The sequence below is a fragment of the Carlito syrichta genome, unplaced genomic scaffold, assembly GCF_000164805.1.
Source record: "Carlito syrichta isolate Samal-C Ts95f unplaced genomic scaffold, Tarsius_syrichta-2.0.1 Scaffold308688, whole genome shotgun sequence".
NCBI classification, from domain to species: domain Eukaryota; kingdom Metazoa; phylum Chordata; class Mammalia; order Primates; family Tarsiidae; genus Carlito; species Carlito syrichta.
The window spans coordinates 41,958-58,941 of NW_007252784.1; the positions used below are offsets into that span (position 1 = coordinate 41,958).

Genomic DNA, 16,984 nt, shown 5'->3' on the forward strand with positions numbered 1-16,984 from the left:
ATTTCTTCTCCATCGTGAGACCAGAACCTGGGACTCATCAAGTCCAGAGCGTTGTAACCTTCCCTGAGAACTCGAGATTCTTCTAGCAAGAACTGAGAGCTGTGACACTCCTTGGCTCTGCAGGCCGCAGCCGGCATCCAGGCATCCTCGAGTTCTCGGGCACCATTGCATCCTTGGTCGCCACGTGGGTCTCAGGGCCCATAACGTCCTTGGTTGCCACCTGGGTCTCAGGCCCGCAGAGCAGCCCAGCTAAGACTTCAACAGTAATGGCATTCTGATTATCGAAGAAAATGTCAAAAAAAAATAAAATAAAATGCAAATAAATTATATAGGAGTAAAATAACATGATGTTTGGGAGTTTCTTTTAAATACTTCTACAGAAAAGAAAAATGATAGAGATAAAACAAGACAGATAATGTAACCTTTGCAACATCTTGATAACTGTTGAATATAGAAGAGAATGTAAAGGGATTTTTGTACTCTATTTTAAGCTATGTATAAAATTTTTCATTATTTTTAAATTTGAGATTTGAAGCAATATTATAGCACCTAAAATAAAAGACAAGGAAAACACTCAAAGTCCTAGTTTCAGCTAGTTGTACTTTTGATTAAATTTTAATATTATATCTTAAAATATCTCTTACATAAGACTCCTTAAAAGTACTAACTTGGGAAAGTATGTAGAAATAGAGAGACTTGCAGGGCGCTGAGGCTATTGGGAGGTCTGATAGATGAGCTGCCAAATTTGAAGTGTTGCTTCATGTTGGTGCATATGATTTCTGTTTCTACTATTTTAAAGCAATAGTAGTGTGAGGACTTAACACTATGAACTTCTGCAGCCATCTTCAAACTATAAAAGAAAGGCAAGGGAACCCTCAGTGCCAACTATTGCCATTCCCCAGACTTATTCTTATATGATAAGAATAACCTCTCTTGAGTAAACACTCTCAGTCATGTGGTCTGTTACTTGCAACTCAAAGCATTCTTAACTGATGACACGCTAAAGCAGGAAGTTCCAATGTAAATCTCCAGATGTTGCTAATTAAAAACAAGAAACAACTGTAGATGTCCTTTCTAAGGATATTAGAAATAAATTTTATTTAAAGGGAAAAAAAGGCCATTGCCTTGCTGAGCTATGGTGTGGCCATGAGCTCTCTGAGCTATGGCCAGGCCGTGTTTTCCTAAGCTTTGGTCCCTTTCCTACCTTGGGGAGGTGAATTACCTCTTTCTCTCTCTCTCTAATTTACTTTCTAAATAAACTGTATTCTTTAATTTTAAAAAATAAAAATAAAGGAAACAAGTTCAGAACCAGCTGAAGCAGAAACTTATTTGCAAGACCTAAATTTAATTTTTATTATTCATTCACCTGTAGATGGACACCTAGGTTGTTGCATATCTTGGCTATTGTGAATGATGCTGCAATGAACATAGAGTGTAACTATCTTTTTGATACACTAATTTCATTTCTTTTAGATATATATCCAGTAGTGGGATTACTGGAAAATGGGGTATTTATACACAATAAAATATTATTCAGCCTTTAAAATGAGGGAACTCTTGTAATTTGTGACAGAGGAATGAGCCTAGAGGACATTATGTTAAGTGAAATAAGTCAGACACAGATATAAATACTGCATATTCTCACTCATGTGGTATCTAAAATAGTTTAATTCATAGAAGCAAAGAGGAGAATGGTGATTGCCAGGCCCTGAGCGAGTGCAGTAGTAATAGGGTGAGATGCTGATCAAAGGATATAAAATTTCAGTTCGATGAGAGGAATAAGTTCTGGATGTTTCATTGTACAACATGGTGACTATATTTATAACAATGCATTGTACACTTGGAAATGGCTAAGAGAATACATTTTAAGTGCTATCATCACAAATAAATAGGTGATGAATTTACATAATTAGCTCATTTAACTATTCCACAAACATATTTCAATACATCATCATTTCAAAACATATGTTGTACCCCATAATTATATACAATTTTTTTGGGTTAAAAATACAAAATAAAATTAAAAAAATAAATTCATCTTTCAAAAATTTTCATATTTCTTTAAGATAATTACATTTTAAACATCCAAAAATAAAAGACTACATGGATATCAAAGAATCACCTAGTTCCAGTGGTTGCTTTCAAATAGCTAGGTTTAACGTGGCTATTGTACAGTTGAGTTAACTGAAAATTCAGAAGATAAGTATCATCTGAAAATTTACATAGGATGATATAATTAGTGTGAAAAGCATACAATTTGTAGCCAGAGATTCCTGAATTAGATTCCAGGATCCACCACATTTTAGTTTTTGACCTTGACAAATGCCTTATTTTTCTCAGCCTCAATTTCTTCATTCTTAAAATAAATTCTAAAAAAATTTTTTTTCAAGGTTTTGGTGAAGGTGGAGTAATTGAATGCATAAAAATGCCTGATTTCAAAACTTACTTCAAAACCAGAGTAATCAAAACAGTGGCACAAATTTGGTCTTATCAATAAATGAAATAGACTAGAAATACCAGAAATAAGCCCTCATATATGGTGAAAAGATTGTCATCAACAGTGGCGAGACCATCCAATGAGGAAAGAAGAGTCTTTCAACAAATGGTATCAGAAAAATTGGGTATTCACCTGCAAAACAATAAAGTTGGATCCTTACCATAAGAAGACCAAAGTTAAGAGCCAGAACTATAAAATTCTTAGAACAAGACATAGGGAACAGCTTTATTATATTGGATTTGGCAATGATTTATTGGCTATGACACCAAAAGCACAGGAAACAAAATTAAAAGTAGATAAATTATACTTTATCGACATTAAAAACTTCTGTGCAGCAAAAAACACTGTTAACTCAGTAAAAAGGTAACTCATAGAATGTGAAAAATATTTGCAAATCATATATCTGAAAAGAGATTAATATCCAGAATATATATTAAAAAAACTTCTGTAACTTAATAGCAATAAAACAAACAACCAATTTTAAAAATAGACAAAGAACTTGAATAAACATTTCTCCAAAGGGGATATTTGAATGGCCAATAATCAAATGAATTAGTCACTAGGCAAATACAAATCAAAACCACAGAGTATCATTTTATACCTATTAGGATGACCATTAGGAAAATAACAAGGTCTGGCAAGGATATAGAGAAATTGGAACCTGTGTGTGCATTGCTGGTGAGAATGTAAAATGGTGCAATTCAATGTGGTAAATAGTATGGTGGTTCCTTGTTAACATACAATATCATACGATTCAAAAAATCCACTTTTGAGTATATTCTGAAAAGATTTGAAAGCAGAGACTCAGATATTTGTATATCTATGATCCTAGCAGCATTGTCTGCATTAGTAAAAATGTAGAAGCAGCCCAAGTGTCCATAAACAAACAAATGAATAAACAAATTGTGGTGTATACATAAAATGGAATATTATTCAGCCTTAAAAAGGAAGGAAATTCTGGCACATGTTACAAATGGATGAAGCTTGAAGACATTGTGCTAAGTGAAAAAAGCCAGTCACAAAAGGATAAATAGTGTATCATTCACTTCATTTATACAAAGTATGTGGAATTGTCCGATTTATAGAGACAGAAAGTAAGATGGTGATTGCCAGGGGCTGAGAAATAGGAAGTATAGGGAGTTGGTGTTTAATGGATAGAGAGTTTCAGTTAGAAGATATGACAAGTTTCTGGAGATAAGTAGTGGTGATGGTACTGCAATGCGAATGTACTTAATACCACAAAACTATTCACTTACAATGATTAAAATGGTAAATTTTACATTATGTATATTTTGCTGTCATAAAAATGTGCTTATCTCTGTTTCTTGTTAAGTAAGATCAAACATTCTGCTAACTGATGGAAGAGAAATGAGGAATGGGAGATGGGGGGAGACATGGAATGGAGCCTTGATCTACACTTGAAGGAAGGTGTTAGTTTTGTATTGAATAATATTTTCTTCAGGATTGAAGAAAATACTTAGCTAGGCCTGTGACTGTTTTCACTGTGTTTTCCCTGCAGATTTTAGGAATGTCATTGCCACCTTTAAAATCTGTTTACACAAATCATAGTACGTTTCATTCCCTCATTTTATTAGTCAAGGTTCTTCCTTAATTTAGGAAATTGTTTGTCCAATAAAGACCTATATTATTTTGATAATGGTCTCTGAATCCCTGGATTATGTCAGGGATTTTACTTTGTAATACTCTCCCATGAGAACTGGCCAAACAGCTGTGAAGGCAAAAGAGAGCTACAAGGGGAAATCATATTCTTTAAAGCACAGGGACAAAGGACTGAAGCTGACCAAAATGAACCTTTTCTGCATTTCTCTGGTAAGTTCCTTTATTTGCACCATTTATGTCTTCGTTTTTATTTTATTGTGTCAAACAAAAAGAATGAAATTAGGGTACACTCTAAACTTCCTATGTGGGAATATTAATATATTTAGCATCTGATAAGAAAGTTTACACAGAAAGAACAGAGACAAATGATGTCTTTATTGAAGCACATAAACCACTTCTATTCAAAGACAAATAAAAAAAACTACCCACAACAGTTACTAGTTATATAACATTTTGATGCTGAATTTCAAAGTATAATCTGTGAAGAGCATTTATGAGAAAATGATTTTTTCCTATTTGTTATGAGTAGGAGGAAATTTTTTGCAAAATATGTAGACTTTGTGTTACTTGCTTTGCTTTGAGACATCCCAGGAATCAAAATTCCTTTTTTGTTGCTTGAATAATGAATTCTATTCAATGTTGGCTTGGTTAAACTTCCATGGAGGCAGTTTTCTGAGTTACACTGCACTGTAAATGCAAGGTACAATAGATTAATCCGGTCCTGAAGATGTGCTTACTCAAGGGTATAAGCACCTCTCAAATTCTTTTTTTCATTACTACTTTTTTTCTTTAGCCTGAAGTGGATCAGTGAAAATTATCAGTTAGTCATGGATCTGGAAATCCTTTATAACTCTAACCTGCAATTGTGACCATCTGCCAATGCTTAAAAATGGATTTCAAAAATAATTTTATTCATTTCTATCTGTGTTTACAGCAGGGCATTATGCCTATTCACTGGTTTTTTCAAAATGTCGATGGGAGATCCCTTTCATTTGGGAAAATAAAAGGGTCTACTTTTGATGTTTTTTTTTTTTTTTCCAAATTGCAATAAGATTAACATAATGGTAGAGTTGGTGCTAACGTAAGTTGTAATACCTAAGCAGGAGGCATTTTAAGCCAAGATAAGGGATTTAATCTCAGAGCATCTTGAAAAATAAGATGCAATTGTGAGTTGTGAGAGGCTGAATCATCGAATTTGGGTTGCCTATATAGTCCAATTTACAAAATAACTGCTAGCTCTCAACTTTGCTTTGTGCCATATAAATCTGCAGAAATCCTATTTTAGGTGATTTAAGTGGTATTGTTCATTCTTTTCTGGTTGATCTAAAAGAGCTATATATGGTTTATATAAGTGTACTTACCATGGAAATAGGCAGTGTAGCACCGAAGATGATGGTGTTCTGAAATCATTTTGAATGGTAATATAATCAGCATGCCAACGTTTCTATAACATAACATGGTTCAGCATAGTGTGACATAAGTTTGTAATCCTGCTGCTAAAGACATATAGTCATAAAATGAGGTTGATTGTCTTTCTCTGTGATATAGGAAGGGAGCACATATTCAAAAAGGATTGCTTCAAAGTCCTGGTTCATGGATTCAGCATGATTGTAACTCTTTTCTGTCTTTTGAAATTGCCCTTAAGAAGTTACTTGCTCAGAAATATATTTGATTAGACTGCACCAAAATGAACAGTAGACTGTTTTGTTGAATTATTCCAAAGTTAGTGCTATCAAAATTAATTGCTTTAATAAGAAAATGTGCACAAGATACTTGAAAAAAAATCAAAATGATTTTAGATTTTTAAAAGTTCCTTCTCATGGAATAAAGAAGCAAAATATTTTAGTGTGCAGGTTCTCAATCAGGGTATTGTGACACCCTACTGAGGTGTTATAAGCAGTGAAAAAGGGGTGGAGTAAATTTATGCATAATCCAAAACATATTTTATCTGTGCCTGTAGGAATGTGAACATAGGGGACACTGCAGTTAAGAAGAGAGAATAAAAACCACTGATTTAGTGGAAAGATTACTGAAATTTAAAATGAAGACATATAAATATACTGACCTTTAAATCTCTAGAAAGCAGGTGATTTTAAATATTAAGTATCACACAAAGACTGCCACAAAGAATAGAATGAAAGAGTTAAATATTTTCTCATTTAAGTGTGGGGTAAAATTGTAAATCTTTTAGTAGAAGGGGTTTTTTTTTTTTAAGAGAAATATAAAGGCAGAGACTTAATGAACTACCCATTCTGAACCAAGGATACTATAAATAATCCATTAAAGGTGATTGCTATTATTTTGGATATATAAACTTGAAATGGGGTCTGTCTTTGAAAAGGGAGGTGTTATGAGCAGTGAAAAAGGGCTGAATATACCTTTTATATATGCCACTCTGACTCTACAATTTTCTTAGAGTTTTTCATGGTGATGAGGTTTTTAGAAAGCTTTCTCATTTGAAGCAAGGTGATTTTCTTTTTGAGCTCATCATATAGATAGTGAGTCTAAGACGACTTTGTAACCCATGGGGTTATAAATCAATTATCCTTGCACCATTTCTTCAGTGACTTGAAATGCTACCTCTGTCTTTATTTGGGTTCTCTATTTTATCCCATTGCTTATCTTTATCCCTTTTCTTTTACTTGTTCTTTTAAATACCTATTAAGATAATTCTATTGCTAAGTGGTTATCTTACTCAGAAGAACACATTTTGCAAGTTTTTTTTCTCAAAATTTCGACTTTTTAAGTCTTTGTTTTATATAAATTTAGGTTCATATTGTCAAAATATATTAGAGTCTTTGATGGTATTTTGATTAGAACAAATTTAAATTTTATGTCATTTTTAGAAGAAATTGACTTCATTATGGTATCGTGTCCTTTTATCCACAAACATGTAATTTTTCATTTTTTTCATTTATTCTTTCATGGTATTTAGCGTACTTTATAATTTACCCTATAAAATTTTTGTACATCTTTTGTTAAATTTATTGCTAGAGGTCAAAACATTTTGGCTGCCATTATGAATATTTTTTCCAAGTTTGTTTTTGCTGATTTATATGTACAGTATTAGATTTTAGATATTTATATGCAAATAGATGATTTTGCTGAGCTTGAAGAATTCTGGTAGCTACTCTGTGGTTTCTGTTTTTTTTTTTTTCCAGATTTTCTGCACAAATAGTTTATACATTTTTTCTTTTTTAGCAATTATACTATTCTTTTTAAAATTTTTTAAAATTTTAACGATGTGGGGTACAATTCAGGGTTAGGAATATAAATGTTCATTATGCATGTACCCTTGTTGATGAGGTAGGCCCCCCCATTATACTATTCTTACTTCTTTTTCTTCTATAATATTGACAAACAAGAATGCTGTAGTGTCAATCACACTCGTCTTCTTTCTTTCTTTCTTTCTTTTGTGAGTTGGAGTCTCACTCTGTTGTCCAGACTGGAATGCAGTGGCATGCTCATGGCCACTGCAGCTTCAACCTGCTGGGCTCAGTTGATCCTTCCTCCTCAGCCTTCCATGTAGCTGGAACTACAAGCGTGCGCTACCACACCTGGCTAATTTTTTTTTTTAAATTGTAGAGATAAGGTCTCACCAAGTTGCTCAGGTGGTCTCCAACCTGTGGACTCAGGCAATCCTCTCACCTTGGCCTCCCAAAGTGCTGGGATTATAGGTGTGAGCCCCCATGCCCGCCCACTCATCTCATTTCTAATGCTCATGTAATTATTTCTAGTTCGATCTTCTCGAGGAGGTTTTTGTTAAATAATCCCAGTGAGATTAAGGAAGTGCTATCTTTACCCAGTTTGCTAAATTTTATTATAGATAAATATTAACATTTTCAAATACCTTAGAATATTTATTGAGATAAACATTTTAAACATATTTTAATGAATATTTAAATGTTGAAACATTCTTACATTCCTATGTTAAACACTGACTAACTGTAATGTATTTTTATGTACACTAACTTTGTGTACATTTTATTCAAGATTTTTAAAACTATGTTAATAAGTAAGGGTGATCTGTTGTTGCTTTTTTGCACTGATAAGAAAATTCCATCATCTTCTTTGTCTAGAATTCTTGTTCATCCTTTGTTGTCGGTTCTCAATATAACCTCCACACTTTCACCTATATTTTTCAAGTGTTTCTATTTATCTTTCTTTGTTGCACCTAGGCGAGCTCGTCAGCATTTTCTAATTCTCTCCTGAGTTTATCTCAATGTTTGATTATTTAATATACGTTTTTGTGGTAATATTACTTATGATCAAGACTTAATTGTTTGGTTTTTGTTCCTATTTAATGGTTCTTGTTTCATTTCTGTCTGTTTTAGTTTCTTCATCAATTATTTCTTTTTAATCGAATATTACTTTTTCATTTAGCTCTGTGAAGATTGCAAATATTCTCCCTCAAATTATCTCATTATCTGTTGTATGATTTTGATTTCATCTGGAATGAAATGGTTGTATTTTCAGATTGTCAATCAGTTGGCTCTCTCTCTCAACATTTGATCTCTTTAATCAAGTTTTTTGGCTAATTTGGAATGACAACTCTTGTTCTCTCTCTCTCTCTCTCTCTCTCTCTCTTTCTCCTCTCTCTTTCCTGGTTTCTTTACCTTTCTCCATCTACTTGTGAAGCATAAATTTCAAGTGTCTCTGATGCCCCCTGATTTAAAACAAGGACTTACATTGAGGGTCCAGAGATCTTACTCCATGCTGATATATAGTATATTTCTGATCTAGACACTGAATCTGGTAGCTTGTTTCATATCCAGTTTTGCTGACTATGTTTAAGTAAGAACCAGCAGCTGTTGGCATGTTTTTTGTTTGTTTTGTTTTTTTTTCTCAGACTCCTTTGATAGCTGTGAGTGTTCAGATAGCCTCTGAATTTCATCAAGGAGTTTCCCTTACAGGGAGGACATCTATTGTATGCTACCCCACAAGGCTTAAAATTTGGTCAAAGTAGCCTGTTTCTGATGGGGGCTTAATAGGCCCAAAGCTCTAGTTCTACTCACTACTTTGTGTTTCTGTTTTGTTTTTAGTTTCCCTACATGTTGATGTATTTTAGAGCATTTATGTCTTATTTGTGTCTTTATAATTTTCCCAATAATTTGCAATGAAATGAGGGTACTTAAAATAGAAAACTGCAAAGTATATTGGCTGAAAGGTCTAAAGATAAACAATGCATCCAATCGTTACTGTGCCCACATGTTAATAAAATACACTTTTAGAGATAATAACATTTTCAATGCAATATACTGTACTATATATTTTAAATCATTTCAAACAAGAAGTCTTTCTCACAATGCAGGAGAACTTTGTGTTGATGATACAATTATCAGTATCATCAGTTAATATACCTAGAACATTCCAAAATACTAAGTGTATACTTCTCTAAGACTGCTTCTAGATGATGTCATAGCTAGACCAATTCTGTCTAGAAGTGAAAAAAGTCAATTAGGTCAATAAGTTTGCTTTTCAAATACAAAAAAGTTATAGTTCACAATGATTTTAAATCCAAACTCATGCAATTTAAAATCCATCATTCCATAAAAGGATAAAAACAAGCAAACAATATTATTTATTAATGCAAATATTTGAAACATTAATGTTAATCCCTTGACTACTTGTGAAATACTTTTGCTATTTCAAAGCATACGCTGTATTTATTTTATCCTTACAGCTCCTCTGTAAGGTGAAGAAAACCACTGCTTCACAGTTTAGAAAGTTGAAGTACAGCAGATTGTGTTGCTTACACAGGTACATGATACTAATTTGAGACATACATGCAACTAAAACCTGTGACTGACAGTTTATTGGTGCCTCAAATATGCATTTATTTAGTGCTTTGAACCTAATGTCTTCATCCTACTTCTTGAGGAATTCCCTCATGTTGTGCATGCCTCTCCGATACTTAGAATCTTGTTTAAGTTCTCAGCTCTATAATAGGTGGTAAGAACGCATTTTTTCATTAGTGCTGTTCACTGTTGAAAACTAGCATACTATAAACTCTTAGTTACTATGATCGAGAGAATTTAGGTGGGGTACTATGTAAAGATGGGTAGATAAACTAGATAGCTTGAGAAAAATTGTTACTCTGCACTTCTTAACTCATAAATCTCCGTATTGCAGGAGGGCTCTATGGAGAGCTTATATGAGCCAGTCCCAGACCAACAAACTAACCCAGAAAGCGCCTCTAATAGAATCCATTCTCCTATCCCACCCATTAGGGAGAGTGAACAAGGACACAACAATCTCTTTATGGTGAGTGAAGCCTTGATTTCAGTAAATTTCTTCACTATGACATATTTAGAATCACTTGCTCAATGATACTTGTTAATATGGTAAAAATCCACTGTTTTCAGAAAGTTCATCCTCCACTTTTAGTTTCTAATTTTGTCTTCATTGTTGTTTCTTTTATAACTTAAGTTTGTTACCATGAACCACCATTTATATATCATATACTAGATGATTACATAAATTGACTAAATCCTCAAAACAACCTTATGACATTTTTATATTATTTTTGAGATTTGGAAATTGCTGGAGAGAAAGACAAGACAAATTGCTTGCCTTTAAACCATTAAGTGTTAAAGTTGGCATTTAAACAGATATGTGTCTGCTCCAGTAGGAGAGGTGGGAGAGAGACTGAGTCTGTACCATTTGTCAATTTTCATGGTGTAAATACTCCCATCATGGCCTATTTCAAGCTACCAATGGCTTAACTATGGGCTTGTAATATATGAATATTTAATTATTAATTATCTCAAGTGCTGATTCCAGCTTGTCACTGACCACTTTTCTTTCTTTCTTTCTCTTTCTTTCTTTCTTTCTTTCTTTCTTTCTTTCTTTCTTTCTTTCTTTCTCTCTCTCTCTCTCTCTCTCTCTCTCTCTCTCTCTCTCTCTCTCTCTTTTTAATTTTAAAGATTGGGATACGATTCAGGAATAAGTACATAAGTGGTTATCGTACAAGTGAAGTTTGGGTGTTCTAACCACTCTACTAAACTGTTTCTTGAATTTGTGGACACACACCATCTGTTTACAAAATATAAGTATTGCTAGAGCATAAATGCAAATCGCTTTTGTGAATTATTTTTTAAATTACTAGGGATGGAGTTCTCTGCATTATGCAAAGTTGCCCCTGTCCCTGTTTAACAGTTTCTGACTATTTTAACTCTTAGTCAATTGAGTTTTAAAAGAGCAAAACTGAACTTCTATAGATAAAAACTATGATGTCTAAGATAAAAAATACACTGGATGGTATTAACAGCAGACTAGATGTTGCAGAAGAAAAGATTAGTGAACTCAAAGGCCTAACAGTAGAAACTATCCATAATGAAATGAAGAGAAAAAAGAGACTGAAATTAAAATGAATAGAACATAAGTGATCTGTAGAACAATTCAAGTGGCCTACTGTGTGTGTGATTGGAATCCCCAAAGCAGAGAAAAAACAGGAGACAAAACAAATTTTGAAGAAATAATGGCTGAAATGTTTCCTGATATGAAAACTGTAACACAGATCCAAAAGGCACAAGAAGCATGGGGAAAAAAAAAAAAAACACCCTAAAGCACATTATAATCAAATCACTCAAGACTGGTAACAAAGAAAACATTTCAAAACATAGTCAGAGATGTTATATACAGAGGAACAAAGTTAAGGATTACAGCAGATTTCTCAATAAAAACAATGTATGTGACAAAGCAGTGGGGTATTAACTTTAAAGAACTGGAAAAAAAAAACCTTGTCAATGTAGAAATCTATGTACAGTAAATATATCTTTCAAAAATAAAATAAAATAAAATACAGTCTACCCTTGTACAACACAGGCTTGAACTATGTGGGTCCACTTATATGCAGATTTTCTTCTGTCTCTGCCATAACCCTTCCTTTTTCTCCTCCTCCTCAGCCTACTCAATGTGAAGATGACAAGGATAAAGACCTTTATAATGCTTTACATCCACTTAATAAATCATAAATATATTTTATCTTCCTTGTGGTTTTCTTAATTATATTTTCATGGCCAGGCACCATGGCTCATGCCTGCAATCCCAGCACTTTGAGAAGCTAAGGTGGGAGAATTGCATGAGCCCAGGAGTTGGACACAGCCTAGCCAACATAGCGAGACCCGGTCTTTACATGAAAGAAAAAAAATATTGGGGTATGGTGGTGTACATTTGTAGTCCCAGCTACTTTGGAGGCTGAGGTGGGAGAATTGCTTCAGCCTGGGAGTTTGAAGATGCAGTGAGCAGTGATCCTGTCACTTTACTCCAGCCTGACTGACAGAGTAAGACTCTTACTCCAAAATTTTTTTTAAAAGGAATATTCTCTAATCTTTAGCTGACTTTATTTTAAGAGAACAGTATATAACTCTTATAAAATATACATTAATAGACAGTTACAAGGGGGACCAAAAAAAAAAAAGGAATTTTTTTTGGAGGGTGGGCCCCTTACTCAGGTAGATAAGTGTTCTAGGAACTCACCAGCATCAGTGTACCAGTCAGCATTACCGTAAGAGGTTGTGTCTGACTTTAATGAATTTTGGGGGAGATTCTTTCACCCATTTCATAATGAGTGATTTAGGAGTGCACCCGCCCACACTGTGAGGACTGCTTTTTGGGGGTCCCCTCCTTATGTTATCAGTAAGACTTTTGTTCAATAGCAGGCTAATAGTAGTTACATTTTGGAAGTGAAAAATTACATGAAAATGTTGGACTTCATGGGAGTCAGCACCACTAACCCCTGTGTTGTTCAAGGGTAATTTGGTACTAATACACTTATTTTACTTCTCTTGTGGCTTAGGACAATATAAAACAGCCTATGTCTACTGCAAATAAAGAACCTCCCTATACTAGTAGATTTAGAGGTTACCTCCTGCCCTTATAATCACACTTTTCCTTGATAATAACACAAAAAATTAATATTGACTATCACTTATCTGATGCCTTCTTTTTGTAAGGTACTGTACTAGGTAATGTGTATATATGAAAATATTTGTGTGTATTCTCTTAGCAATTTTAGAGAGGTTTCAAAATGTTGAGAAAGGTTAGAAAACATGCCCACTTAAAAAAAGGATGAGCCTCATTAATAAAACAAACAACAACAGATGCCAGTGAGGATGTGGAGAAAAAGAAATGCTTCTAAACTGCTGGTGGGAATGCAAACTTGTACAACCTCTCTGGAAAACAGTCTGGCTATTTCTGAAAGAACTAAAAATTTACCTTCCATATGACCTGGCAATTCCCCTATTGGGAATAAACCCGGAGGAACTCAAATTATTCTACAAAGAAGATACCTGCATAGGTATGTTTGTTGCAGCTCTATTCACAATAGCAAAAACATGGAACCAACCATGTTGCCCATCGAAGCTGGACTGGATTTTAAAAATGTAGTATATATAGACAATGGAATATTATGCAGCCATAAAGAAAGACAAATATATGGACTTTGCAGCAACCTGGATGGATTTGGAGTTGATCATACTCAGTGATTTATCACAGAAATAAAGAACAGAGTTCCATATGTTCTCACTCATAAGAGGACTTTGAACAATTATAAAACTATAAGAAAGTGACTGGCAGTAATGGGAAACTGCTGGTGGGAGTAGGATTGGCAGTTGAAGGAAACTGCTAGGGGAGGGAGGGGCATACCTCATTAACAGGGGTACTTGCATGATCAATGTTTGTATACCTAACCCTGAATTGTACCCCGCATCTTTATAACAAAAATTAAAAAAAAAAAAAAAGAATCAAGATTCAAATCCAGTTCTTTTTTACTCTGGAGAAAGGGTTACAACAAAGCATTTTAAGTTTTGCACCTACATTCACAGATATCTATTTGGTTATTTGGGTACCTTGAAGATAGCTTATTTTTATCGTTTTCTGTTTCTAAGAAGCTTAGAGCAATTAGAAAGCAGTGTTAATGAACAAATTCAATAATAACTTTCAGGAAAGTAAAAATAATACAAAAATCTTTTTACTGCAGTGGGAGCTCTTCTCTTAACTTGACACTTTTTTTTTTTTTTTTTTTTTGAGTTGGAGTCTCACTCTGTCACCCAGACTGGAGTGCAGTGGCTGCTTCCGGCCACCGCAGCCTCGACCTGCTGGGCTCCGGCGATCCTTCCGCTTCAGCCTTCCTAGTAGCCAGAATTATAGGCATGCGCTACCACACCCGGCTGATTTTTTGCTTTACTGTAGAGATGAGGTCTCGCCTGCCCAGGCGGGTCTCGAACCCGCGGGCTCAGGCAATCCACTCACTTCAGCTTCCCAAAGGCGTGGGATTACAGGCTGAGCCACCGAGTCCGGCTTAACTTGACACTTAACTCTGCATTCATAAGATGTTAATGTTGCTAGACATGCTTCAGAGGAGGCAATCATATTTTGTACACATTATTTTAAGGGAGATAGATTACTTACATGGAGGTTGCCAATTGACATTGCAAAATATTTGTAAGCATCTTCACTATATAATTAAAATAAAAATTGAATAAGCTCAAGAGCCTGAAGATATTTCCTTAAAAGTGTGAATTTAAAAAGTATGCATAAAAAATAAACAAGTTCATGGCCAACCAGTCTACCAGTGTTTTTTCAAATTTCACTAAAATTGCAAAAGTAGATGAGAATAATGAGAACATGATTTAAATTGCTACTGCTCTCTCTGTAATATGTCTCAATACTTAATTAAAAATAAATGCATTATACAAACATATGAATGTCTGTTTTACCATTTAATTGTTGAATTATACCAACCCTATCAAATGATTATTGATACTCATTATGTTTCCAAGGAAAATAATTTTACAGTTTGGATAAAATAAAGTCACTCTTTTAATATTAAAATTAAAGATTTAAAGTATCTACTTTCTTAGTATTTCTAGTTAGTAGTTTAGAACTTTCCTGAATTTCTCTCTTAGCTTAGAATGAATTTATTTTCTCCTAGTATTTGTACTTCCTCTCTCTAGCCCTGCCCCCTGCAACTTAAGGAAGAAAAAGTTTTGGACAGTATCAGAAAATGATTATTCTTTTTGGATTGTTTCTCCAGTAATACTGTGATAAAACCCCTAAAGTTAATGGAGTTATGCCTTGAGCTCCTAGTCCTCACGTCAAATGTACTTGTAACCTTCCCAGAGAGGAGAGGAACTTCCCAAATCTCTAGAGCCAACCAAACAATGCATCTGGTTGTTACAGTGGAAACTGTAACTCATAATAAAAATGTCATTTGACAAATGAATTGAAAATAAAAATGAGAGAATAATCTGTGGCTTTTGGTTTCCCTTATGAAGTATTTTATTTATACATATTAGGGATTTCACTATTTGGATAACCCTGTTAAAAGCATGGAGTGTTCCATATATGAATATAAGATCATTCAGAGTCTCAAAGGAGATGATCCAGTGTAGACCATCTGTACAATTAAAGACACTAGAGCTGTTGAAGGTAACAAAGTTTATTTTGGGATTTTAAATAAGGAACATCATAAATCATAATAAATATCCAGCATGCATTTTAATTGCAGAGTTGGTAATGGAGAGCTGGTCTAAAGAGAAATCAATTTAAAAGATGGTACTTTATTAAATTTTAAAAAGAGGAATAATAAATGATCACTTGTAATATGTTAGCAAAGTCATAGATTTTTGGAGAACTACTGCCAAGAACCAGTGGGCAAGAAGTTTTAAAGGGTAAACAATCATGCAACTGAATCAATGTGCTGAAAGAAAATTTACTGACAAACTAGCCTACCTAAAGATTGACTATTTCATCGTCATATTATATTAAAGGTAGGCTGTAACTGTTTGATTCTATACCTGTTTTGGTATCTCCTTGTTAAGCAGGAAGCTAATAAAGCATCTTGAATTAGAAAAAGAGTAAGAATGTTATGGTTTGAATGTGTTCCCGGAAGTTCAAGTGTTCAAACTTAATCCCCAATGCAACAATGTTGAGAGGTAGGACCTTTAAGAGGTGACTAGGTTGTGAGGGCTCTGCCTTCATGAATAGATTAACGCTGCTATCATGAGAGTGAGTTTGTTATTGAGAGCGTGTTTGTTATGAAGCAAGTTCGTCCCTCTCTTGCTCTCTCTGTTTTGTCCTCTCTTGCTCTTCTGTCTTCTGCCATGGAACGACTCAGTAAGAAGGCCCTCACAAGACGTGGCACCTTGGTCTTAGACTTCCCAGCTTCCAGAACTGTGAGCCAATCCATTCTTGTTTGTTATAAATTACCCAGTCTCAGGTATTCTGTTATAGCAATACAAAACAGAAAAAGACAGAGAACATAACATGTTTGTTTTCTGCCAATTTCAGGTTAACCAAATCAAGCCTGAAATATATGGTTTGCCCTCTATACTGATTGAAGTAAAGAGATAACTGTCAATTTTCCATTTCATTTTGAATCTCATAAATTAAATTGATAAGAAATCTGAGTCTTTTCAAAAATGTGCATAAATGGAGGGCAGAGGCAATGTTCTTATTATTTATATGTCACATGTGATAGTCTTTCAATAAATATTTGTAAGCCAAATGAATAGATCAGTGAAGTTTCATTACTCAGGCTAAAGAAAATCTTAATGATAATGTAGAGCCAGCAACGCAGGGTCTACAAGTGTGAGCTTTGGTATTGGGCACTTATGAATTCTCATTCTAGCTCGGTCACTTAACAAGCTCTCTGACCTTGGAAAGTTGCTTACATTCTCACAACTTCAGTTTCTTTCCACTGTAGAATGAGGAGAATAATCCTCTATATGAACTCAATCGAATTTGTTTGTGAAGAACAGAATCTGCTCTTGCTAATTTAAGCAGGAAGGATTTAGAACAGAAATCAGAGAACCATCCAAAGGGTTTATTTTCATACTCTAGAGCAAGGATTGCAAACAACAG

At 34.2% G+C, this 16,984-nt stretch overlaps 1 protein-coding gene across 1 annotated transcript in view; it reads left to right on the forward strand.

Moving 5' to 3' along the window:
* Nucleotides 1-4,207: 4,207 nt before the first annotated feature.
* LOC103268060 (putative uncharacterized protein ENSP00000383407) overlaps nucleotides 4,208-16,984 on the forward strand; it is a 49,300-nt gene continuing 36,523 nt past the window's right edge. Inside the window, exons 1-2 of the mRNA XM_021716312.1 lie at nucleotides 4,208-4,327; nucleotides 10,250-10,381. Of these exons, the coding sequence (XP_021571987.1) occupies nucleotides 4,208-4,327; nucleotides 10,250-10,381 (252 nt within the window). The remainder of the gene's footprint in view (nucleotides 4,328-10,249; nucleotides 10,382-16,984) is intronic.